Here is a 27,513-nt window from a genome sequence, read left to right on the forward strand (position 1 = left end):
CCCCCGGACGGACTCCCCCGCCTGCGGCCCCGAGCCCGCAACCCCCCCCCCAAGCCGTCCTGCTGCATGTCGGGCTCTGGCCGGGGAGAGGCTGCGGAGGCTTTTCTCCGCCGACGCCGCGCAGTAGCAATACCTCCCACCCGCGGCAGGGCTGGAAAAGCCCGCAGACTCAACAGTCTAAACGACCGATGTCGCCGCGGCGGCACCAGCCGCGGCAGCTGCCTTCCCACCCGACAGCCATTACTGCTGATCGGGCAGGTCCGAGGGGTGGCAGACCCGTCGACCGCCAAGGAGGCCCACACCGACAAGGCCAAGTCGGTACAGATCTTCGGCCCCTACACGCAGCCCCCCTCGTACACGCCCGCATATCGATCACCACATCCAGCTGCTCGGGCCGGTCGCAACTGGCAAGTTTCGGATCCCCCGACTGAACCGACCCAGGCGACAATTCCAAAAAGGCGTCGGTCCTATGCCGAAGTAGTCAGGGAAAGGCCGATGTCCCGCGCGACGAGGAAGAGGAAGCGGGATGGACTAGAGCTCTACGCCGCCGAAGGCGCCGCCGGTCAGTTGCTCTCAGCGCAGCCACCAGGGAGGGCGAGCGGCGGTGCTTCCGATGCCTCTCACGAGGACACTTTATTCGGGAGTGCCGGGAGCCCGTCGTCTGTCGTCTGTGCTTCCACTCGGGGCACCGACAGGCAGTCTGTCCGCAGGCGCAGACATACCATCGGGAGCCCGCCTGGACGTGGCCCCCACCAGACCTGCCGGCTCTATGCCTAGTTGGAGAGGTGACTAGCGGTCGGCCAAAGGTGGAACAAGTGTTGCGACACCTTCAGTCCAAATGGCCAGAAACGGGGAGTGCAGAAGTACATCAACTTTCCTCGGGCGATTTCTTCATGCGCAACCTGACGAGGGCCAACCTCCAAGCACTACGGGGACGGGAAGAGGAAGTCAACGGAGGCGGCCGGATTATATGGCGCAGGCCAAATCCTGCGGACGGGGCGAGCAAGCTCAGCCAACATATTGTGCCGCTTATACTTCGGGGGATCCCATTCGGGCGCCGGACATGGGTGCAAGTAGCCAAGATAACACGGCCTATTGGAGCCCTACGTCGGATCGTCTCCAACGGCCTCAAATCAGGGGACCCGAATAGTGTGGCGGTCGAGATTGCAGTCCCGGCCGGGGCGGCCATCCCGCCGGTGGTCGTCAGCGAAGGAGATGGAGTCGCCTACATGATCCAGGTTGCGATGCCCCTCCCTCCGTCAACGCAACCGAGATCCAGCGGCCAAGCAGGCCAAGAAGACAGACCCGCGGATTGGTCGCCGGAGGTGGACAAGTCCCCCCCCCAAAGCAACACCCCAAAGCAAGACAGTGTCGTCCCATGACCACACGGAGCCGTCACCACTAGCGACGGAGCAGTCGCCGTCTACTCGGAGGAAGCCGCAGGCCAACACAGAGGCGGCAAGGTCGAGGCACTTCCCACCCTCCACCACGGGTCCGGCGACTCCCTCCGACGACCCGCCCACCCTCAACACGGAACATGAGTCCCCCATAGCCACCCGGGGGACAGTGACCGTGGAGGGGGACACGACGCCGGCTCCTACACTAACGTCGACTACGCCTCCTTCGTCGGGCCCAATCTCCGCCCGTGTTCCCCGGGATTCAGGCCAGCCTCAACCCCAGGTGGTGGACAACATCCAGAGCCCTGCGACGCTTCAGCAAGCGGGTTTGACCGCCACAAGCCACAGCCACAATCGGGAAGATCGGGACCACCGCAACAGGGTCAACCGAGCGGTGTATATGGGGCGTGCAAAGTGAATGCTAGGGGCGCAACAGATCTACTGCAAGGGTAGCAATCGGAAGCCAAGCACGATCATGTCCCGGCAAGAGGTCGATACCTACCTGGAAGAGCTCAATGGGACCACGGTCCGACCCGTGATATCCCCAGACGCGGGAAAGATCGCTAAGGCGGCAGGGGTGCAACTGCTGCCGCAGCACGAAGAGGTCCAACCGGCTCCCCCATGAAGTGCATCTCGTGGAATGTTTGTGGGCTCCGAGATGCCCGTAGGCGACGGATAATCGGCCATTATCTCCGGGAATGGGAAGCTACAGTCATTTGCCTCCAGGAGACCATGCTGGAAACGTGTGATGCACGCACTTCGAATGTCTTGGGGCAGGGACACCTCCAGGGCTTCGCGGCACGTCCGGCCACGGGCCGAGCCGGAGGGGTGTTGGTGGCATGGTCTGAGGATCACTTCGAAGAAGCTGACAGGTGGATAGGGCGTCATTTAGTGGCGGTAAAATTGTCGCGCCGTATGGACAATTGGCAATGGGTGGTCATCTCGGTGTACGGCCCGGCGTCCCCATCCAACCGCGCAGAATTATGGGAGGATCTGGAATCGTTGGCGGGGCGATTCCGGGGTCTCCCCCTACGGGCAGGGGGGGACTTCAATGTCACCCTAGAAGCGGGAGATCGACCAAATGGCGCGGGAGGGCGTGACTGTGGGTCACAACAGCTCTGGGACTTCATCTCCACCGAAGGTCTTCAGGAAATGGGCCTGTCGAATAGCACGTATACGTGGCGCAGCTCCACCCATCCTCAATCCCTCTCGAGGCTGGACAGATTCCTCTGTTCGACGGAACTCATGGAGACACACCCCTCGGCTGAAGTTGTCGCGCTGCCAAGACCAATGTCTGACCACTCGCCAATAGTTTGGCGGCCAAGACCGGATGGCCTACATTATGTTACACTGTGTTGTACTACCTATGGGCCTAAGGCCATGTAGATGTAATAGTCTAACCTTAGGGCAAATTAATGGAAAGCTAACTCTCCCTAACTTTAAATTAATGGGCCTGTGCAAGGCCCATTAACTGCCCACTAAGGGTCCATTAAGGGCCCATTAGTGGGGGGGCCTTAGGGCCTCACATATTAGGCCCATTAAGGGCCTAATATGTCTGGGCCTGATTTACATCAGGCCCAGCATCCAACGGCCAGACTTCTGGCCGTTGGTAACTGCTGCCCCAACGGCTATATTTTTCAAAAATATAGCCGTTGGAAAAGAATATTCCTGTTAGGGAATATTCCTTTCCTACAGCAGTTTTTTCCTTTCTCTCTTTGTTTGTTTCTTGAATAAAAAGGGGCCATGGTGAAGTAATAAGATGATCCTTTTGAAGGTGCCCTAATTCTGTCTCTCTCTCTCTCTGCGCACTGTTTCTCTCTCTTCTTTCTCTCTCCTCAGCGCTTCACACATTCCACTTATTTCAAGCTGGATAGATCAATGCTACGAGAAGACGGGTTCCGGAACGATGTCCAGCCGTGGTGGGAGACATGGCTGCACTCCGCGGGCGGAGCCCGGGACCTCCCGTCCAAGCTAAGTAGCCTCCGCTCGTTCCTAAAATCGACCCAACAGCAGAGGAGAGCGGACCGGAGCCGCTGTAGAGATGCAGCCTTGGAACAGATAAAACAGTGGGATGATGTTGAAGATACTAGACCCCTCACGGGGGAGGAGATGCAAGAACGGCATCGACACAAATCCACGGTGACGGAAGAGGATTACAAACGAGAAATGGATTGGCGGCAGCGCTCGAGACAGCTCTGGCTCAAAGAGGGGGACGCGAACACCCGATTTTTCCACATGTGTGCCAACGGTCGGCGAAGGAGGAACTGGATCGCCAGGGTGCGTGTGGGGGGCACGGTGCACGCGGAGGCGGCAGAGATTGGCCAGGCTCTTGTACGACACTTTTTCGCCGTCTCCCGGAAGGGACCTAGACATGTCTGGCGATGGTCCGGCCGCGGAGTAGCCACGCTGACGGAGACTCAAAAACAGGGGCTGACCACCCCATTCACGGAGGAGGAAGTTAAGGCGGCTATACAAGGCCTCAACGCTGAGGGGGCCCCGGGACCCGATGGCATCCCAGTCTTCTTCTACAAACAATTTTGGCCCACAATCGGTCCGGACCTGCTGCAGGCCATGGCACAACTATGGAGGGGGGAGCTCAACATGGCCCGGTATAACCGATCACACCTAGTGTTGTTGCCTAAAAAGCAAGGAGCGGAAGACATCGGTGATTTCCGCCCCATCTCCCTCTCGAACACCATATATCTCCTCATGGCCAAGGTGCTGGCTAATCGCTTGCGGGAAGTGATTGATGGACTCGTCAGCCCCTATCAGTCAGCCTTCATCCCGGGCAGGATGATGACAGACAGCACCGTCTTGGCGGGGGAAATCGTGGCGGCATGGAAGCGAAGAGGAACCACTGCATTCATATGGAAGGTGGATTTTGCAAAGGCATATGATTCCTTGGATTGGGGCTTCCTGTGGGCAATGCTGCGCCGACGAAGATTCCCCGAGTTGTGGATCCAGTGGATGAAGCAATGCGTGACAACCCACGCGTTCTCTATCCTGCTTGATGGACGTCCACAAGGGGGATGGATTCACCCGCAACGAGGGGTTCGACAGGGGTGCCCGCTGGCGCCACTGTTATTTGTCATTGCCGTGGACGCCTTAGCCGTATGCACTCAGCAGCTCTGTGGGAGGGGATTGCTCCGGGGATTCCAGACTCCTAGCCAGCCCCTGGGAATCCCTTTATTGCAGTATGCCGACGACACAACGTTCTTCATCGAGGGATCGGCTGAGGCGGCGGGGACCGTCTCCACTTTACTTGACATGTTTGCTGATTTTGCAGGTCTTCGACTCAATCGGCAGAAATCATCATTTGTGGGTTTGGTATGACACCGGAGACGGAGCGACGGTGCGCAGCCACTCTCGATACCCCCATCGACACCCTCCCAATCCGTTACCTGGGGCTCCCTCTTTCCGGGGGGCGGATCCGGGACCAAGACTGGCAACCAGTTCTTGAGAACATGGAGCGGCGTCTGGAAGGATGGAAGTCTAGACTGCTGTCCAAGGGGGGGCGGCTGGTTCTCATCAAGGCGGTGCTCTCGTCCATCCCAACCCACTACTTGTCAGTATTCCGAGCACCAGGGGCTGTCCAGACCCGCATGGAATCCATTATGCGGCGCTTCTTCTGGAAAGGCAGTCAACCAGGGGATTGTCGGGGAGCAGCGCGGGTGGCTTGGAAGGACATATGCCAACCAACCAGAATTGGAGGCCTAGGCATTCGTGACATTCAGCTCTCCAACCAGGCTCTCCTGTCCAAATGGGTCTACCGTATGCTCCAGCCATTGGACTGCTTGACGACTCAGGTCATTCGAGATTCCTACGGAGCCTGCCTGGATAGGCACAGCCTGGGCAGACTCCAACGGCAGCCGTCGGCGTTCTGGCGAGGAATATCACAAGTCTCCCAGCTGACTTGGCAGCATTACACCCCCCAACTCGGCGACGGGGGACTTTTCGCTTTTGGCTCGACGATTGGTCGGGTCAAGGGAGGCTAAAGGAGAAATACCCCCGCCTGTTCGCGCTAGCACAGGATCCGCGCGCCGCGGTCCGGGTGTGCTGGCACGAGGGATGGTCGCCGACTTTTCGAGGGCACCTGTCAGATCAACGACAGAGGGACCTCCAGGAGTTGAAGCTTTCACTGGGGCAGCTTACGCCCACCGAGGACGGGGCCGACCAGGTCGTATGGAGGGGAGCAGTTTTCTCCGCGAGAACGGTATACTCACGGCTCTGTCAGTCTCACTCCCCGGCTGTCCCAGACCTCCCCGGGGGGTGTCGCCTCATCTGGAAGCGGAAGATCCCCTTGACCGTGAAGATATTTGGCTGGTTGCTACTGAGGCGTCGACTCACTACGCGAAGTGTACGGCAAAAATGGAGACCGGGGGAATCAGCCGAGTGCGCCCTGTGCAGAGGGGAACTCGAGGACTGCGACCATCTGTTCTTCCGCTGCCCCCTGGCACGGGAGGTGTGGACTACGAAAGAGATCCCGGGTGTGGCCACCCGATCGGTAGAGTCCTTCTGGACATCGCTCCGGGGCGGGCCATACCGGAGTGAAGCCGAGTGGCAAAGACTCTTTGCCATCCTTTGGACCTTGTGGCTTCACCGAAATGAGGTCATCTTCCGGAGTCGACTACCAGTAGCTCTGGCAGTCATACAAGACGCCAGGGCTCTCGCTTCAGTGTGGTGCCGCGGCATGTAACCGCGTTTCGCCTCTAGGCATCCATACCTTGTAATGATTTACATAGTTATGGCAATGGGGGCACCGTCTTACTGGTGACCCCCTTTTTCGTTTCAAAAAAAAAAAACTCCTCCTTGTATGAGGGGTCCGGAGTCCGAGCCCCCTTTCCGCACCACATCCACATATTGCGTCTACCTTTCTAATGGAAAGTGCGGAAGTGATCAGCAACTGCATGGCCCACCGGCTGGGCTTCGACATGCTCATGACCTCTGACCGTCAATTTCCAAATACAGTTGGTCCGACGTCTCACATTTGCTGCTAAGTGGAAAAATCTCATGTTTGCACCACCAGCTTGTAGCCATAGCTGTCTGGACCGCTGTCTCCGGTCCATCTCGAGTTTCTTGTCTTCCACGGCTGTCACACCCCTCCACTTCCTTCATTCATGTGATTCTGATTCTTCTTCTTCCAAAAACCACATATCCTCGAGATCATCTAGTTGTATGATTCTGCACAGAGCTTCATTTCTTGTCTTATTTGTGTGCTCGTGTACCCGATTGCGAAACTCCACGAAATGTTGCCACAGCCCGTATATTTTGGCGGCTAACATTTCCATCTCTGATCGTAGACGGGGTAGTGAGTGCCATTTTTCCTGCACCTTTTCTTTGAAGCCAACCTCTTGCAGCCACGATTTGTCTACCTTGAGGTAGGTGGTCTCCTTGTTGTTTCATTTCCGGGCCATATGATTGGTGTATGACCAGAGAGAGGGCGCAGAAAAGACGGAAACGTTCGACTCCGCTGATAACGGTCGACTGCTGCTATTTCAAAATAGCAGTACAACGGTCGACTCCTGCCATTTCTCGACAGAGGGTAGCCAACGGTCAAGCACACAATGGTCACATTGAGGCCTATAAATAACTATGTAATACAGTAGATCACTTGAGGCTTTTCTTACTACATTGCGTCTCCCAGGGCGGCGGCTCCGCCCGTCACCCTGTCTATCCTCTTATCCCCGTCTATCTCTTTTTATCTCTGTTGTTTCAGCCTAAATGGCTTGTTGATGAAGATCGTGAGATGCCCCCTCTCTCTTCTTCTTCTCTACTTCTATCTTCTTGGTTACGGGGCATCTCACGTTTCTTAACAGTCTACCTTGAGGTAGGTGGTCTCCTTGTTGTCTCATTTCCGGGCCATACGATTGGTGTATGACCAGAGAGAGGGCGCGGAAGGGATCTCACGTCCGCTGGTGGAGAGAGCGTAATCTTTTGGTTGGCTGTGTATTTCTCATTCATATAAATTATTGATTTCGGGTTGATCACCGGGTTATCTTTCACCTTTATGTCAAAAAAAAGAACCCTGTTCCATTATGCACTTCTGTTCCATTCCATTATGACAGTTGTTTATTACAGTTGCAAATTGAAATTATTATATCGGATTTGAGTCCTACAGGACCCAATAATGTACATTAAATAGGGATGTAATCCCCTAAAAATGATAACGGGAGTTTTACCTTTTTTCCGAACCAAAATGTGTCTTCGCCTTGCTCTTTTCTCATCTTTCTTCTCATGACCCTTCTCTTGTCCAGAATCTCTGATCTATTGGTGTCTAAGAAGTCCTTCCATCAGAACTATCTAGGAAGGGGGTAGAGGAGATGATTTATTTCTCATCACTTTAGTGAGGCCCTCTAAATGAAAATGAAGACGCCATGTTCCCATGAAGTAAGCAATTCGCAACCTTAGGGAAGAAGTTGAGAGACTCGAGAATATGCTCAGCTCCGCCTCTATGGGGAAATCAGGTGACCATTTACTCTCAACTGATTTTCACTCATCTCCAATAAAGCTGGACTGGATTGTTGATTCTGGGGAAACTGACCATATGACCCCAAGCTGTTTTATATACTTCTGCATTGTATCATACCCAAAGGAAGATAACTATTGCAGGGGGTGGCAATTCGCCCAGTGGCAGGAATAAGCAAAGTACTTAATCAGACGGTGAGTAAATGATACCAAACTCGGAGAGAACTCCAACCGGAAAGGTCTGTGATACACACTCCTGCATGCCGGTGGTGCAACTCTTACTAGATTTCTCAAGTTATCGTTTGACGAGGTTATTTCCAGATACAAAACGTATCATAGGCACAGGCCGCTTCCTCTCCAATTGCCATGTTAGCTCAGTCTGGCCCTATTTGACTATTTTTATGCCCAATGGAGCTGTCATATCGTGCTGCTTCCGTGTCCAGTACATACCCCTAAATCCTAAAGGAGAGCAGCCAAGAATTAAATCTTTAGAAGAAAAAAAATTCCAGTACCCTGTCCTCTGGATAGGAACCATTCTTCCCCTTTGATACCCTTTCTCATGAGTGTCTTGAGCGGTCTTCAGCAGGTTCTGATTTGGATTGATCTTTCACACCCTCTCTAAATCGATAAATCTCTCCCTTCAAGCTAACTTCAGAGATCTGTATCCATCGCATAAATATTGGAAAAACAGAAGTTAATGAAAGATTTGATCTTCAAGGTTCATACCACTACTTTCTCCCATAACTCATCCTACCATTCCCTTTCTCCAATTACCCTCGCCAACGGTTGTCAGGTCATTAGCCTCAGGACTGCGTCACCTTACCCTGACCTTTCACTTTCATCTGCTTTACATGTCCTAACTGGCTCTGACACGATGTTAAGCTCAGGCTGCCTCCATGATTTCCAGTGCAGCACTTCCATGTGCTAAGATTTATGCGCAAAGAAAAGGATGATCAAATAGTGGAAAGACTAATTATGTTTTGTCAAAAGGCCTTTACGTGACCACTTAATATAAAATTGATCCCTTAAGGGCATGAATACAATAAGAGAGTACAAAGAAAACATAAAAGAGAAGCAAAAAAACAAGGCAGATACAGAATTCTAGAAGTACATATCAAGAAGGATGAAAAAAATTATAATAAGAAAGGATGAAAATATTACCCCATGCCATCATAGCCAATCACCAAGGCTTCCCCCTGAAATAAATTGACATTCCCGTGAGTATAAAAATACACTAGAGGACAGTGATTTATCTTAGCTGAAAATTAAAATTCAAAGTGGCAAGAATAAAAAGCTTTTCACCTAAAGACAAATTATATGAATATGCAATTTCTCATAGGTTGTATTAGCTTGATCAACAGGTGTCCACCTGATGACATCCAGATGCCATTTGTTTCTTAATCAGATCTTGACCATTTTTTGAGAGCCGAACCTCATTAAATTGTAATTTCAACAATAGATTATTAACATGTTGCAGTAGTTTGATAAGGTCCCTTTAAGAACTTATCAAAGCTCCAAGAAGATAAGGAGTTAACTGCATGTGCAAGCAAGAATAAAGGGCGGGAAATGCTTCCTATAAATAAGGGTCAAAAGGCGGAAGCGGAAAAGATATCTTTTGAATTCAAGAAATCGCGGAGCAGTTGTTCAGGCGGAGCGGGAGATACTCCGAGCTTCCAAGGAGCGGGATTGATTCGATCCCTCTCAGTTCTTCCTTGCAGGGAGATTTGATCCAAACTATTATCTACATTCTTTCATTTCAAACTCTACTCCTTTGTTGCTGCTCTTGAGAACTATTGTGTTGAAAGATCTGTCGATCTACATATTAAGGAGAAGATCCAATCAAGGATTGTCACATAGTTAATTTTTTTAAAGCATTTCAAGTAAATATCAATTTATATGAAGAGACAATGAAAACTGATCACTAAGAGAGAACAGACATTTATCCCAGTGCTGAAAAAAGAAGAGGAAGTATGATTGATGGCCAATTGTCATTGCATGGTAGATATCCGAGATGAAAAAAAGCTCAAGCTTGAGAAACCAAGTGAATGAAGCAGGCACAATAATAACACACAAGATTTGTAGGTGAGAAACGGGTATTTGTGTCTTTAGTCGCATAGCAACGATCCAGTAACTTTTTTATGTGATCGTGCATTGTTGCATCCGTCCCAATGCCCTCCTAAAAACAAGAAATAAATGTTTTGAGTTTTTTTTTGAAAAAAAAATGTTTTGAGTTATTAAAAAAGGAAAATGAATTAGAAGTCAACAAGAGATTGATATAAAGGACTATCACAACCTTGTCCATACAGGTTAACAAATCAGATTCACTTAAAAGGGGAGGTGGCCGCGTCACACCAGAATCCAGCGTTAATGTTGTCGGCATAAACTGAAAGACAAGACAAAATAAGAAAGACGGCAAGACAAAATAAATTAAAATTAAAAATAAATAAATAAATTCATGTTTTAAGTTAAAATTGAGATAAAATGATGTGATTTTTATAGGTGCCTTTTCAAGGTGCCTGAATGACAAAATGATGTGATGTTATATCTTTGGAAGAAAAAAATGAATCCCTGATGAGATAAATATAGTGTACCTCCAACGAGCTCAGGAATGTTTCAGAGAAACACGATAGAAAAAGTCACTGATATGATCTGCCGGTGTGTCTATGTCCTGAAGAAGACCTGACAGGGGCCCAACCCAGAATTCCAGGCTGAGCCCCCGTTGGTGCCCACTTAAGCCCTTCCTCTCTGGGGTTAGGGCAGGAAGAAAATCATCTGGTGAGTCTCTCTAGTACCCTCTCCTCGGTATCATTCCAATCGTGACTCTCCCTCTCTATGCTCGCAGACCCGACATCGTTCCCCCTTTGAGCAGCGACTGTTCGTTGGCGAGCCTTCGCCATCCTCTCATTATTCCCATTCTCTACTCTCCAACCTGGGAACTTCTCTCTCGTCTCTCCCTCTCTCGCCTCTCCGTGAACGACATTGGACACATCTTTGGTTTTTGGAATATCCTTTGTGGTGGAAGTCTCGTTACAACTGTGGATCTATCACGCTCCCGAGCCAGTAATGTATTAGTGATAAAGCAACAATGACAGAAACGGGATACAAAAAGAGAAAGGTATGATATCACACTTCCTATAGCTCCACCTCTATGTGATATCAATGAGTCCTTCATGCATTTTGTTTGTGTGGATCATTGGGCGGGGTCCGCTTCTTGGGTCATTAAGAACATATGGATTGGGTCCATCTCATAAAACTTGGTTGGTCTCTCGATCATTGGTTCGTAAAATTTTCAGAAGCAGCAAGGTATTTTGTCAGCCAGTTTCCGCCTTACTTCCTGAATAATAAATAGTTTTTCTTAGTGTGATTCAACACGCAAACTCCGTGGACATTCCATTTTTCCTTTTTAGGCTATTAATCCTGAAATGAAATGATAGAATCAAAAAATTGCTAGAATCGTGAACAAAATTCCCTCCAGGAAATGTTAACAATGTATTCGTTCACAGAATGCTGCAGAAGTCCGAATGTGGAAATTGGGATAAACTTGAAGTAAATGGATAGTATCGGTAGGATCGAGACAACTCCTCTCCTCCGGACGAGCTCCTCCTCGAACACGGGCGTCTCCTCCTCTCCGGACGAGCTCCTCCCTCCAGGCGTCAGAAGATCTAGCTTCTCCCGCTCTGGCCTTCTCCCGTTCACTCTGGATCGGGCAAAACCAAGAAATGTCGAATGCCGTCCTACCTGACTGGAGGTCGTTATTTATAGAGTTGAGATCTTGGAGCGCCTGGTTAACTTGCCTGGTCAACCTTGCGTTGACCAGGCCCCCTTTTTCTTCTTTCATTGATACTTGTGTGAATAAAATCTATCACGAAAGGACACATCTCGGATTTAAATTTTAACCAGGAGATTTCAATGCAGGATAAGGAGATGAGTGATTATGTGATAAGAGCAAGTCAGTAGGGAGATGCTTGAAAACAATTAAGGGTCTGAATGTTTGATATCATTGCTTACTGTTGCGTCTCTACTTGGCAGATGTAACCTATCACTCTCACAGGAATTTGACGAAATGTTCATTTTTTGTTGAAGAAAATGTTCATATCATAACTGCAGGGTCTTTCTTGAGAAAAATAATAATAAGCTAAGGACTTGAACATGTTACTTTGTGCAACTGATTGAAAAATTCAAACAGAGATTATTAATGAATAAAGACAAAGAGAAGAAACCTGCTGTCCAATCTCGTAGGTTGGAATAAGTGAACCTCCCCAGGTTTCAAAGATGTAAACATCAAGATAATTTTTCTGGATCAAAACTAAATCAGTCACATCTTCCAATTACAGAAACCAGAAATGAAATGCTAAAGATGAAATTGTTCAAACAAATGAAATCAAATATTAAAATAGTATCAACTAAATGTGACCTACTCCGTTCAACAATATTCTCACGTGAAAAAAGATTTCCATGCTGCCCAAAATATAATAAAACTTTAGAATAAGAAGGCAAGAAATAGCATAACCATAGTGTTTTAAAAACCCAGAAGAATGAGTACCAAAATAATAATAATAATAATTCTCTGCTGTGAACGAACTAATATCCACACCAATGACATTTTCGCATGTGAAAAGAATCAAATTTTACGAAGAAGCAAACTTACAGAAATGATTGCCCGCCCAGATGCAGAAAATTGTTCCCCTGCGATGTCTATTTCTACAGATGTCTCAGCCCCCACAGCAGGCTGGGAGACGCACGCAAGAAAATGCCGCACCACAAATCCATACAGACGCTGAATAATTCAAGAAATCCCACATTTGAAAATGTCACTCATTGATTACATTACTATACTGCAATAATCGGTAAAAAATCAAGGGTCAAAAATATTGAAATAAAGAGATGTTACGCAGTGAAGAAAAAACCTCTTAACACTCAGAAAATAACAGAGAAAGTTTCAGAGAGGGTGCCAACAAGAAGAAACAAAATAAAAGTGATGAATCTTTCAAAAAAAAGTGATGAATTTTGAGCTAAAAGGAGAAACATATGGAGACATTGATATCTGAACCACCATCTATGAGTGACAGATTAAATTTGAAGAAACATAATGATTTACATCATGTTAATTTCTATTACTTTGCTACTAGAAATGGGACTTTGAAATCCAAGAGATTTTTGGTAGAAAATGAATATTAATGTATGGCATCATGCATGAACGCAAGAACATGGTTACTGTTCAAGTGTTGGATGGACAACCTTTCAACATTATCTCTCGGTGGAACTGATTTCCAGATAACAAAAACTTAAAGATACAAGTTTTCAGGACAAACCCCCATTGCCTGTATCAACCTTATAGTCAATGTCTGGTACAGCAAAACAAGGAAACTTCTTTGCAAATATGATTACAAAGAGCTGTGTATTACCTAGCTCAGGTATACTATGGATATTGGAAAAACTTCCTTTCAAATCAAAAAACATTCCAAAGTCCAGTGTATTCCTCAATTTATAAGCGATATGGGTGGACATAAATAAAAAAGAAAAAAACCAACTATATAATAGAAAAAAACACTATGGCGACAACGGGTCCTGCTGAGAGTGAGGATTTTTGGATGGCTGCTAGCAAGAAGAAGGCTGATGAAAAAGGTCTTTCGCTTGAGACTACATCCAGAGACATCCTCACAATGCATGCTATGCTCAAATGGGGAGGAAGGCTGCAACCATCTCTTCTTTGAATGCTCATTTGCTCGCACGGTTCAGGCAAGCCAGATATTACCAAAGGTAAAGGTGGGCTCTGAAGAGGCCTTTTGGGATTCAGTCTAGAATTGCAGTTGTAGCATTGAAGAAGGTGGCCGTGCGTTTGTCGTGTTGTGGGCCATATGGCTGCACAGAAATGAGGTGCGATTCAGGGGAAAACGGCTTCTACAGATGGAGCTATATACGAAGCGGAGGGATTTAAGGCGGCATGGCTCTCTGGGGGTCAGGAGGATAGGGGAGACTTGGAGTACGGTTGGTTAAAGGATGATGGGACTGTAAGGTCATGATGGGATATTCAACGTTTTGTTGGGTCTTCATCCCTTTTATTGTTCGAACAAAAAAAATAGAAAAGACATTTCATTCAAAGACTTTTGTATTTCATGATGATAATTGAAGTCATTGAAAGCTAAATTCCCCAAAAATATTCACAGAGATAAATATTTTTTCTTTTTTTTGAAATATCACAGAGATAAATAATTAAAACTACAAACCAGAAACAAGACTAATATATTGTCCAGACCTCTCACTTTTGTGGCAACGCTAGATGAAGACAAAGACCGATATATAAAAATACTAAAAATTTCAGCACACTTTCATTCGAACAAAACAAATGAAGCTAGTTTATAGGACAAGGATGAACAACTTCAAACTTTTTTTCAAAAAAAAAGAAATTCAAACATTCCTGTTGATCTCAAACTATAGAAATATTAAGTACTCTTACAAAGGTGCTTCGTCCACTTTTAAAGGCAAGAAAAACAAATCTGCCAGAATTTCAGTTTTTCAGGACAATTACTTGCCAAGTTATGTTAAAGGTTGAAAATACATAATATCTCTGCAAATGAGAGAAATAGAATGGGAATAAAACCGGAAGAATTTAGTCTTGTCCTCTGTAACTCTATTTGTCAAAAAGGATCTCCAACTTAAAGCAGACTTTCTTAAAAAAAACTGGACAACGCCTGAGGTTCTAAAATCAACATACGTAAATGATCAAAACTGATATTCTTAATGCAGTTTGGGAGTGAAACATAGATAAATAAAAATGGAAAACAATAATTAATTGATTTTCTTAAGAAATAATTTATTGAATATTCTAATTCGGGCTCATTTGAATCCCACAGAAGGGAAAATGTGACATACTTTGTGATCTTCGCTCCAATTTGATTCCCCTGGTGAAAATTTTGTGGGATGGATTGGCGGATGAGCCTTGTCATCATGTCCTCCATTCTGAGGATTTCTCCATAATCTTTCTTCAGGATCCATGAGTCTTTGGGCATAAGCTCCCCATTCACGATGAGGTAATTGATCTTGCACGATTGCCTGCATAAAATTTGTGAAGGATCTAAATTTACTTTTCCTAAGCAATGAGAGGAAGATTATCTGAAAATGGTGATCGATCCTCACGATATGATACAAACACACCATGAATACACACAGGACCCGGAGGGTCCCCGCACCATCGGTTCACGTCCCTTTAAACCAAAAAGTGGCAAGACTCGCCACAACTTGTACAACTCTATCCAGTGGCACCTTCTTTCCCTTGAAGATAATGTCATTCCAATGCAGACATTTTGCCCAAAGCACCAAGGGTCATCTTCATTCCTCCTGCCTCCTGGCTGCACCGCCTCATAGAGAGTCCCAAAATGTCTTCTCTGAGGAGACATTCACCCCTATGGTTGACTTGTGAGCCCCGCACTGCCCATACAAATCCCCATTCGAAGAAAAGATGGGAGCAATCTTCTTCACCCCATGTGCACATAACACACTTCCAAGGCTTATGCAAACCATCTCTTCCTAACGACTCGCATCACCTGCCTTTCTCCTGCGGAGCACTTTTAAGGGGATATCAGTTACTCCTCTATGTGTCTGTGTATGATCTGTGCATGTATGCCCAGTGGAAGGCCCCAAAGTAGGCAGCATTCCTGCTCGGAGGCCTGCACCCTAACTGCATAGGGTGCGCAGCCACGCGTGAACATGGGGAAAACCAGCATACTTTGGACTCGGGATATAGGTAGCCAAGTTTGCCACGTGGACACCTGATACGTTCTTGAAACGTACCTGTGAAACTTGAACAATTGAACAACGCAAATCCTGGATTATTTCACTAGGACGAGTAGAGAGAGGTGTAGAGAGAGAGAGAGATCCAGCAGGGGAATGGCCGATGTACTTCCTTGGAGCAGCTACCGCGTTATCCTGCTGGAAGACGTTGCTATCTCACTGGAGTCGGCGAGGGTAAAGAGGGGAATGAAGAGTTAACACCAGGGAAACAGGGAGGTTACGGAAAATCAAGAAGGGAAAGAGAGGAGTCACGGTGAAATTCTCGTCTCCTCCGGTAGTCTTCCTTCCCCATATATATATATACGGGAGGAGGCCCATTGGTTTGGGCCAAGTTGGCTGATAGAAGGGTTTTGATGCCATACAGGGCCGGCGTTTAGAGTAACAGCAGCCCGGTATCATATCAACACCACACGCATTATAGGCGGCGATGCCCATCCCTGATCTTTAAAGTCAATACCCACATGGTGCTTGTGTTCACCAGCTCGCGGCAGATCAGGCAGGTCACACGCGCTAGCCGTAGGGGCCGCGCACGCGCCGTTGAGGTCAAGGTCTCCAAGGCCTCCTCTACTGATCCCTCAATAAAAAACATGGTCTTGTCTGCCCATTTCAATACAGGGATACCTGATGGGGCACTCAAGGTCTGAAATCCCTTCAGCAGGCTATAAGAGCAAGCCTGGATCATGATTATAGCAATGCATCCACTACAAATACAAACAGCAGTGATGCAAGGGGCCCTCCCTGTCTGAACCCCCCGTTTTGAAGTTGAATTTTCCCCCCATCTAATTTTACATATGATAGAAACTAAGTGCAACATATCCTCAGAAAATGCTGAATATCGGAATCCGCTTTCAGAAACGAAAAAGGATTGATTGCCAATCCAAATGAATCGAAGATGTGTTAGAAGTCCTTTTTTTAATTTCCCTTTTTTTAGGTTTCGTGTCCCTATATTAGAGTAAGGAACCTCAGTATTGGTTGAGCTTGACTTCTCTGTTCTGCTAAAAAACTGCAGGGTTCCTCTCACCACCCTGCTCCACACTCTCCCTTCATCTCCTCTCCGCTCCACCTTATCTCCTTCGTCATGCCATCTCCTGCAGAATAAACATAGTTTCTACCTCGAGTTCAACATTGTTTCAGAGAAGCATCAAGATTCTCTATCCGATACTCCAATCAGCCGCCTTGTTAGAGGAACAAGGTAGAAACTTATGCCCTGCGATCTCTCTCATGCTCATGCTCCATTTATTTTTTAAGAAAGATAGGAAAGATCACACAAAATTGGTGACCTTCCCGTTGTAATATGTAAATATCAACATTAAGTACATAAATGGCCTACACTGCTGCACCATGCCCTGGCCATGGGCCTTTAAACCATGCAGAGGTAAAACACACCTCTACTTGTACAACAACATCTGTCGAGGCTTCCCATTCATTGAAGATGACTTCGTTCCTGAGCAGCCATAATGCCCAGAGCACTGCAAAGGTTCGACCATGGCCCTCTTGTCCCCTGCGTGGGACGTGTTGTATGGAGTCCCAAAAAGCCTCCTCTGAGGAGATGCCCACCCCCAGAATCAGATGATGGCTCCACACAGCTTGGGCAAATGAATTCTCGAAGAATAGATGGCCACACTCATGCTTATTATCCATCTCTCTCATGCTCCAATCAACCACCTTGCTCTTCTTGTTCTTTTATAGGATAAAAACCACCACCTATGCCCTGAGAGAACAACTCTGGAGCCAAGGAAGATGTGGCTGGGGGCCTTCATCACAATTTGCAAATATAACGCAGCCAAGGGCTTTCTCGACACCAGCAAATACTTGGTGTTGTACATTGCCATTGACCCCTTCCTGCTCTACCACAGGGATGACTAGATAATCTTCGAAACCAACTATTACTCCCTTGGTCCACTAAGGACATTTTAGACTATTTTCTTGTTGTATGTCTTTCCCTATAGGATCAGGTGAAGTAACCCCCATGAGTCAGTCGACCTACTGTCTCCAATAACTTGAAGTCTCTCCCTCACATACCAGTGATCTCCTATCCTGTGATCATCACTACCTCACCATGTCTTCACATAGATCCCCCCTATATCTATCCTTACCCCATATGATTAATTCCTCTCATCCCTCATTCCCTCAAAGGAATAACAATTGCTCTTAACAAGGTGATGTTTGGGAGAGTCATTCGTGGAACCTACACCAAGGACGCCAGTGTCGGTGTGGATCTTGTGGGCATGGTTAGAAATCCTTTTTTTTTAAAGAAAATAAGGAAAACCACCCTTAATTGGTGGTCAACATGATACCATTACCAATAGAAAATATGTACAATCAAAACACATATATGACCTAAATGATCCACCAATCATTTCCCTCCAACCCAAAAAAACACAAGTGTCTCAATGTGGTGAATGATGCTCTCCATTGACACCCGCCTCCCCTTGAACACCACCTCATTCCGGTGCAGCCAGAACACCCATAGCACCGCAAGTAGCCTCCTCCATTCCAGTCTGCTTCGGTACCTACCAACAGTGACTGATGTCCACAATGCCTCGTCGGAGGAAATAATCACCCCTGGTTTCTGTTGTGATGGGAGCAGTCTTCGTCGCCTTGGCCACACAGGGAACACTCAATGGAAGCCGTAGGATTCCACCTCCTCCTAAAGACCCGCATGAACAATGTTCGAGTCTCAATAACCAGCCGAAGAACCGCACCTTTAGAGGAACTTTTTGCCTCATCAGCGTGGAGCATGAAATGATGGTTGTCGAGTCTCCCCCCGCTTCCCCTCGGATCTTCAAATATGCATCCTTCACCGAGAAAGATGGCCCTCGCCATACCCAGCCATCTTGATATACATTCGACGGACTGATATGCAAGAGGTTCTCTTGCATCTCCATCAGTTCCTCAAACTGTGGCTCTGATAACGCCCCCTGCATGATAGGGACCCAAGCTCCAAACCAGCATTTATCGATCGTGGCTTTTGGATTCCTCGCTAGAGCAAAAAGTCTTGGATGTTTCAACTTCAGGACGCCTTGATTGGACCAGGTGTCGATCCAGAATCGAAAACCAAAAACCCAGATATGATTGCTGAAAACAAGGGGGGCAGTGTCAGAGACATTAATGGCGATTGTTTGGAACTAAATAGCTCTTGAGCAAAGTCATTTAACCCACGGGCCCTTTATAGGATGTGGAGAAGTCCTGCAAGACCAGGGAGCATACGAATGTAGTCTCTAGTCTGACGCTAGATTAAAAGTCTGCGATGATATCCATCTTCGTCAGGTTCAGCTTTGCCGCCAAAAGTTCCATTGTCATGGCAGTGCTTGGCATGCTCAGCACTATTGCCACAAGCCTCAACTTTGGCACGTAAATCTTGAACAGTGACAACTCTAGAGCCTTTGCTAAGATGGCCAATATGAGTCACCACATCTGCAAGTAAACTGATGCCCTTGATGCACCCGAGAGACAACATGAAGCTTTGGCAAATGGTCAAGTAAGCGGCATAGGTGTAGCTCTCACTGTCCAAAGCATTTGTGAGCCTGGCAGCGATATCTTCTGTGCACTTGGAAAAAGGAATTAGCTGCGTATCTGTTAAGATCTCTGCAATTGCGGTCGATCCGAGCCCCATCTTCCCAGAATACAGAAACAATACACAGAAAAGGAAGAGTACCAAATGGAAATACACTGATCCAAACGAGGAAGAAGTTCACAATACAATGCACTTCCAGTTGAAGGGAACAATAGGCAAGAAACGAAAGATCAGAAGAGGGAAGAGGACAGGATTGCGACGAGGCAGATTGCTCTCGTCGCTCACTGAAGAGGAGAATATCCCACTCAGCCAATATCGCTAACTGACTTCGCACATTTTGAACTTCTTCTCCTCGTTATTTATAGGCGGAGTCCCCTGCCTATGGGTTTACTTGGGAGTCATCCGACGTGGCAACCCCGCTTCTCCTTTTCTTTCTCCTTTTTTCCAGATATGTACGAGGGAGACTCGTATCAGTATCACCCCTAAATCTGCACAGGGTCAGCTTCCCCATGACCCGTCTCCCTATTGATCTTGTAGTTGGATTAGTAAATAGCCACGAGGATGTACTCCATCTGCCTCATCTGTAGCTTATTTCATAATCAGAGAAAAGAAATCTGCAGTGATTTGCTGTGCAATTCATGAACCCATTCACCATACCTTAGTCCTTCCTTTCTTGCTGGAAAAATTAACTTTGTCAGATTCTCAGCACAATTTTCATCATATATCTCATGACAACTATCATCCAGGTAAGTCAGTATTCGTTCTAACACATGTGTCCTTGTGGCCCTCTGGAGTCCTTGTGACACTATACTGCAGGCATTCCTCCATCACCTTGGCAACTTCTAAAAATGAAGGTCCTGCTCTCTCTACAGCCTCTTCTCCAGCATTTTCTTAGCTTCCAGCGATTCTCCTGGGAGCCTGATAATTGGAAAACCTTACATAGTGTGATTTTACGGGTGGAACTTCCCCACCAATCATCCGGAGAGTTGACCATTTTATCTTATTTCCTTTCTTCTATCCTTAATCATAATACCACTTCCATGTTTTGAATGGAAAACCCATTCGTCCGCTTAAGGGTAGTGTTGGAAGTGGCGTATTTGTAATTTTCATAGTTTAAATGATTGGTGAGATGCAGAAACCCACAAAGACAGACAATAAGGTTAAAGGAACTTGTTTTCCCATATTCCATTGTCCTAAATAAAAGAATCAAATGAGGAAAAACGAAAAACATAAACAACGAAAGCATAGCTTATTCAAGCAGAAGACATACCCGTAAATCTGTATTAACTGAGAAACTATCGGTCTCTGTTCTAGGATAACTGATAAAACCAGCCTGGTAGAGTTCTTCAGCCACCTGCCAGTTCAAGAATCTATCACAAGCACATAAAAATAATGTATGACTTTCAAAAAATACAGAAGAAATAGAAAATCCGGAATCATCACTAAAGTTACACTTTCTCAAATTTGTTGATTATCTTAGAAAAATACCTCAAACTAGATTTTTTTATGAAATGCAAATAAGATAAATGAATCACGTTATTCAAATCATAGTCTGCCTTGTTGTGTGACTACATTTACAAAGCATGCTGGGGTTCGATCCAAGGAGGTGCGTGCATGGGATGTTTGTAGTGGGGAAGCAAACTCACAATGCGATGGGCAATAAAGCTGTACCATAATGAGGTTGTGTTTAAGCAAGGGTTGTTTTGAAGAACGTTGGCCTACATGATGTAGAGAGTTTATCTCATACTGGTTTCGGAGGGAGTGAAGGATGGAAAAAGAGTCATTCTGGTCTGTCATGTATTTTACGATTATATACATTATTAAATACGGGTTGATCACCGTTTTTGCATGATCTTCCCCCTTTTCTTAAAAAAAGACAAACAGCAATGCCTCAAATCAACAGATAATCTCAAGAGCCAAATGGCCAAAGAGCCCTAATGGACTTAGAGCACCAAAGACACCCTTGAGTTGATAGGACTGTATCATTATGGCAAATGGCCGACAGGCTTAAGTTATTCTTCTTTTTAAAAGGTACTTAAACCAGATCTACCCAAGTGACTCTATTTTCAACACCTTAATCTGTGGGAGAGACAAGGTAGAACACCATATCCTTAGTGCTTGACAATACGTTAGCCTAGTTACGTGCATGTATGCAGTAAACATATACACCTAACCTTTTGTCTGCCCACTGAATGCCTAGCTATCGGGAAACCCCCTTAATCATGTAACTCTATATTTAAACTGGTAAACAGATATGATCTTGAGTAATTGTCTTCCACGGATCCCACAGAACTATGCATCAACTAAGAATATTCATTTATGGAAGCAGTTTGTACAATTGGAAGCACTTTATATTAGAGGATTGGGAGAAGCATTTGACCAAAGAACTTGTAGAACGATCAAGTACAGATTTCAAGATAAGGAAAATTGAGGAACAAGTTATTTAAAATGTTTCCTAAGAATGTTGGGATACAGACCCGAGTGACCCATATAAAGTCATCCAACCTGAGAAACTCATCCGACTCAACGGACCTGTATGAGGGGACAGGATAACCTGACCCGACCCATCTGACCCACACATAAAACCGATAATGGGTGAGACCAAACGAATGTAAGGTTCCTGTATAATGGGTCAAAGCGACCCGACGAACCTGACCGACCCGTATGACGGGTGCGGCCTAACAGACCCAACCCACGTGACCCTTCCGTGAGACTTGGGAGACTGATTCGATGCAAGGTGCCCGTGTGAAGAGTCCCAACAACCCGACCTGAGCGACCCGCAATGAGTCTCCGAGCCGAGAAACGCGTGCGACGTGACCGGCCCGTATGACGGGTGCGGCCGAACAGACCCAGCCCACGTGACCCTTCCACAAGACTTGTGGGCCCCCTTTGGGATACATATCCACGGTTATTTGCGCTAACCCAAAATCCTGAAACCACAGTGGGTGAATGTTGGGATAACATTTTGAACCCGGTAATTGACGGCGTTTTGTCAGACCAAAGGGTAGCTGAATTCATGGACATGCAGCAGGCCTTGCACCACATCCGACCATGTTTAGGAGCAAAGGACCGTTGGGTTTGGAATAATGCCCCTTTTTCAGTCAAAGAAGTCTATACAAGGATCCGCCAAGGGAATGAGGACCAAACGACCATATCGACGTGCCAAGCTATATGGCGCCTATAAGCCCCCCTAAAGGTAAAGATCTTTGGGTGGCTACTGTACTGCAAGAGACTGGTGACTCGCGCCTTCCTGAAACGGTTGTACCCAGAGATACCGATGATTTGTATCTTTTGCACACAAGGAGAAGAGGACTGTGACCATCTGTTCTTTGCATGCCCTTTTGCACGATCAACTTGGGCTACTCAAACACATCTGGGAATCAATACCATATCAGCTGAGGCCTTTTTGGAATCCATGCAAATAAATGGAAATAGACGAAAAGAGGAAAGGGGCCGCGCACTGATGGTGCTCTGGGAAATATGGCTACATCAAAACGATGTGGTTTTCAGGGGGAGGCAGGCCTCACAGGACGGACTCACCCATCAGGTCGAGAACCTCATTGCGGCATGGTTCCCGCGAGGGGGGAATAGAGAGAGTGGTTGAGCATGTATCACACGGGCTCTAGGGCCCATGTACTTCTCGTGTGGTTACCGACTCATCAGTTGACTGCCTTTTATTTGTTTCAAAAAAAAAATTTGTTTCCTAAGAACAGTGCCATCAGAAATTCAGAAAAATGTTACATCCAAGTGAATTGACAATTAGATGTGGGGAACTTATGGACTTGATGTAAAGGAAATGTAGCTAACCCAAGGACACAAGTCTGTCATAAAAAAAAAAAATTTTGAAGAATCATAATTCCAAAGAGTGTGATTTTGAAATAATTACCAGTCAAGAATAAAAATCCAAAGAGCATTTGGATACAATAAAACATAGGATGACAAATTTTATCACAGATCTGAATTCTGAAAATGAACAGGTCAAGAGTTAAATACGTTTCAGATATGGATGAGGCTATCCAGATTATCATACAAGGGGAAGGCATGATCACCCTACTACATGAATATTAAAGGCTGATGCATTTCCATTCTCCACAAAGAAAAGAAAATCAGACCCATTTTCCACTCTGTAGTATATCACAGACTCATTTTGTTTGAATCTTGTCAAACCCTTTTCATTATTTCAAAAATGGAAGTGGAAGGCGGGCCATACGGCGACGGGGGCCTTAAAAGGTTGAGAGACTGAAGTGATATAAACGTGTTTTAAAGAAAAAGCATCATACAATCATCTTTAGAATGCCTTTTGTTTTAAAGAAAAAGCCTCAAGCAATCTAATGATAGTTAAAGGAATATTGTCCTAATTGAATGCATAATGATAGGGTGTGGTATTTCAATGATTATAGTCTCAACTTAAAATCAAATACCACACAGAAGCTGAAGGATTATTGCCTTCATTGTACGTTCAGAACTCATTCTGAAGTATCGAGACGCCCGCTTCTGAAGTTCGACTGTACTCAACGGAAAGGGAGGATACTTCAGTCTCTGCTGTTTCTTAACATTGGTGACCTGCAAACGTGAACATCCAACTAATTTGAAGAAAAACAAAAGAGGAGGTTATCAAACAAATGAGGATAAAAAAAACTTACTGTGGCGAGTGGCTGTTCAACACACATCTCGTAAATGATAACTGAACAAGTATAATCAAACAGACGACCTCGTCTGAAGAGAATAGTTTTCACGTAAGATAAAAGGTAATACAACAAGAAGGGACATATTAGAGTCTACGGCCCTACATCCAATTAAAAGAAGCTGTTCCATTCTCAGACGTATGAGAGCAATTTATCGTCCAAAATTCTTCGGGTTCATGGGCCTGTATTTCCCAATAACGCTCAACAATAAAGCCAAGAGTTGGAAACTGCAAAAGAAAGACCAGAAACATTCATATCAGATTAAAAACTAGGGACACTTACCACTGTGGATTTCCAAAATCGAAAGAACAGGAATCTCTGATAAAGTTGAACCTGACAAGGTCCATAACTTAGAACTAAATTCCTGTTTTCATCGACAAAATCAAAAACAAACGCATCCTTCAGCAACATGGTCTGGAATCTAGTAAATGAGGCACCAATTCTCAGATCAATCTCCTGCAAAAGTTTCCAAATTAGTAAACCCAATTTTTTGTCATAAAGGGAATCTCTAGGGCAGTAATCAACATTTTAAATGATAATTGATTACAGCGCGAGAGAATACCTGCCTCGCATCCACAGCATCTGCTAGTAATTTATTCGGTCGAACAAGGTTCTGTGCTGAATGATGTATTTCTCTGTCAATCAGAAAACTATCAGAATGGTATAAAGGAGGAATCACGCAGTAAGACTGAAGTTCGGCCTATTAACGATACCTGTCAATAAGGGCAGAGAAACGTGCTCTCCACACATTGAGATGTTTATTGACTGCAGTGCACACCTCTAGCACTTCAAATGCAATGTTTTCTCCTTCTGTGTCACAGTCTAACCATAATACAAGCCACTGACAACTCCTAGATTCTTCTTCCAGAGTTTTCTTTATATCTAACTTGTCCTACATCCTCCAAGTGCACATACAACCAAAGATTCAGGCTTACCACATCGTCAGACGAGAAGTTTTTTAAGAGAAAGTTACTCAATCATATGAAAATTACTTCCGTCGCACTTAACTAATGACAATCAGACTTCTCATTTGATTCCTAGAGCATGGTATTACTACCACACAAGTAAAAGTCTGAAATCTCCAACATGACAGTTATTGCACCCCATCTTTGCACACAACTGTTGATTAGAGATATTTCTGTTATTTCTGTTTATTTAATATCGTTAAGTCCTAAGTCTGTAAATGGGCCATATGTTATAAGTGGCCCATATTGTTTACTTTATTTTTAAATGGTTGTATGTGGGCCACAGTAATAAGTGACCCATGTGACTGTGCATCACTTGACTTATTCCAGGAATAAGTCACATTGGTAAGTGGGTCGCTCCAACTTACGCTATTGGCTGGTATTTTAGCCAGCAAGAAGGAATAGAAAATAGAGAAACTGTCTTCACATCCTCTCAACAAAGAGCAGTGAATAAGATAGTCCGACAGGGAGAAAAGGTCTCTGTAACTCTGTCTTCAAAAAATAAAACTCTGAATTGACTCTAAGAGAGAGGAACTAAAATCCTGTTTTTTGTTGTTCGAAACCTAGCCGTCAGAAACTGTCTGTTGTCACTAAGAGAGAGGAGCATCCAAGGGATTCCTTGAGGACATCAGCCTGGATTCATGTCTAACAGTAACATTTCTTCTTTGTTCAGGATGCCAAATATTTTGCAATATTTTATACTGTAATCGAAAATTACTACAAAAATGTGGAAAGCATTGAACGCAAGATTGGGATCCTCGTCTTCACATCCTCTCAACAAAGCGCAGTGAATAAGATAGTCCGACAGGGAGAAAAGGTGTCTGTAACTCTGTATTCAAAAAATAAAACTATGAATTGACTCGTCCTTAATGTGTGGCAGATCAACTCCTTACTTCAGGTAGTTAAGAGAATCACTAAAAAAATAATTGTAATTGATCTCTATCACTAAAAAAAAATTGTATTTTCCGTCGTTTCCTCACTTTCTTACGTCTGTGTCACCCTTCAAAATCTTTGACAATAATCTCGCTGTTCCCAGGATAAGTGACAAATTCCCTCCTAAACCTACTGTCTTCAAGTCTATAGGAAATAACCTATTCAACTCGGGTTTTTTACAGGATTTCACTTGGCTTTGACGATTTATTTTTAGTTTTTTTTTTTGAATGAACGATTTATTTTTAGTAAGGGAGACAACAATTCAGGGAGTTAATTTTAGTGCAAGATTGTCGATCAAACTATACATGAAATGTGGAGCGAATAATTTACTCCGCGGCGGTCGCCATATCTCTGTCGTCCTGCCATTGCATCTTCATTCAATTGATTGATACTCAGTTATATCCTTGCCTTTTCCGGTTGTCTTAATGGTTGCAATCGTCAATACCAAATCACGCCAGCAGAAACGCTGTGAGAAGACAAACCCGGCCAGGCATACTGAAAGATGAGACAAAATCTTCGCCAGGGAACGTAATCGACCATCACGTAAGACCTTTCCATGAAAAAGACAAGGATCGACCGTGGGACACATTGATCCAGCCCAACGCACTGTTTTCGAGCATATACGGTCAAACAAACTCAACGCGACACCGGAATCCCGCAGCAAATAAATAAATCCCAATGAAAAATATTAAACAGAAGAATCTAGCATCGAAATTAGCCCAAAAATCTCAGAAAAAAAGGAATTTCACGGCACATTACCTGCGGAACATACTTGCGGACTGGAGCGCCGTAGAGATCGGCAGGATCGCAGGAGTGCCACCGGCGAAACCGATCATCAAAATCAAGCTCCATGAGGTGACCAGTGACAGATGTCATCAGCATGTGGCAAGCTTGGCCGCGGATGGTATAATCAAATTCGAAAACCCTGTTGTAGCGGGATCGTCCCTCCCGCGATCTGAACGATCCTCCGCCTCTTCGAGATAGAATTTCCGCCACCGATTTGGCGACCGACGGCTTCTCCGCCACGTTCAGAACGCGAACTGGCCTTCCTCCGCCGGGATTCATGGCGGCGCCGCCGTCCTTCCCGCCGCGATTGTTTGAACTGCTCCCGCGCAAACCCCCAATTTAAATAGGCGACTCCGGAAACTATCAAACAAAAACCCCTTTTTAATATGCACTGAACTAGATAACGGCACGTCTGGGACGTGACGCCCAGTCGGGACGGGACGGGACGGGTGACGATCCGTGATGGTCGGTGACGTGACGACAGTTTTGTCACGTCACCGTCCCGTCACACATCCGAGGATTTCAGAAAAATCCGTCACGTTGGTGTCACCGTCACGGTTTACGTTTACGGCGTAAACAGTCCCGTCACGTTTACGGCGTCCCCTTCGCCGGAGGGCATCGCTGTCACGTGTGACAGGATAAACAGTCATGCCGAGGAGAGAGAATTGGAGGGGCATATCTCCAATTATCTTTGGAAGTCAGCCTTTTGCACGTGCAAATTAATGCAGATACTTTTCTGCAAAATGCCAAGAAATCTAGTAAGCGACATCACGTGCCAAAATCATAGGCCATCGAAAAGCTTAAATCTAACCAATTTTAAAGTTTTTTTGTCATTTTTAAAAATCCGTACAGCCATCATTCGTGACAGTCGTCCCGTCATGTCACTAGTCTGAGGTCCCCCGCCATCGTCACGCCCAGTTCATCATCCGTCACCGTCACTATCACGGCCCCTAATTTCATCACCGTCATCGTCA

General features: G+C 45.9%; 1 protein-coding gene across 1 annotated transcript in view; it reads right to left on the reverse strand.

Annotated features, from left to right (window-relative positions):
* Positions 1–26,877, reverse strand: part of TOP3A (topoisomerase 3alpha) — a 63,460-nt gene extending 36,583 nt beyond the window's left edge. Inside the window, exons 1-14 of the mRNA XM_078586654.1 lie at positions 26,513–26,877; positions 24,569–24,747; positions 24,418–24,490; positions 24,189–24,311; positions 23,961–24,082; positions 23,814–23,886; positions 23,617–23,733; positions 20,441–20,524; positions 14,736–14,915; positions 12,511–12,639; positions 12,083–12,157; positions 10,156–10,245; positions 9,934–10,038; positions 9,024–9,058 (exon numbers count right to left, since the gene is read on the reverse strand). Of these exons, the coding sequence (XP_078442780.1) occupies positions 9,024–9,058; positions 9,934–10,038; positions 10,156–10,245; positions 12,083–12,157; positions 12,511–12,639; positions 14,736–14,915; positions 20,441–20,524; positions 23,617–23,733; positions 23,814–23,886; positions 23,961–24,082; positions 24,189–24,311; positions 24,418–24,490; positions 24,569–24,747; positions 26,513–26,818 (1,691 nt within the window). The 5' untranslated portion in view covers positions 26,819–26,877. The remainder of the gene's footprint in view (positions 1–9,023; positions 9,059–9,933; positions 10,039–10,155; positions 10,246–12,082; positions 12,158–12,510; positions 12,640–14,735; positions 14,916–20,440; positions 20,525–23,616; positions 23,734–23,813; positions 23,887–23,960; positions 24,083–24,188; positions 24,312–24,417; positions 24,491–24,568; positions 24,748–26,512) is intronic.
* Between the last annotated feature and the right edge of the window lie 636 nt (positions 26,878–27,513).

The sequence above is a fragment of the Wolffia australiana genome, chromosome 14, assembly GCF_029677425.1.
Source record: "Wolffia australiana isolate 7733 chromosome 14, ASM2967742v1".
Taxonomy (NCBI): Eukaryota; Viridiplantae; Streptophyta; class Magnoliopsida; order Alismatales; family Araceae; genus Wolffia; species Wolffia australiana.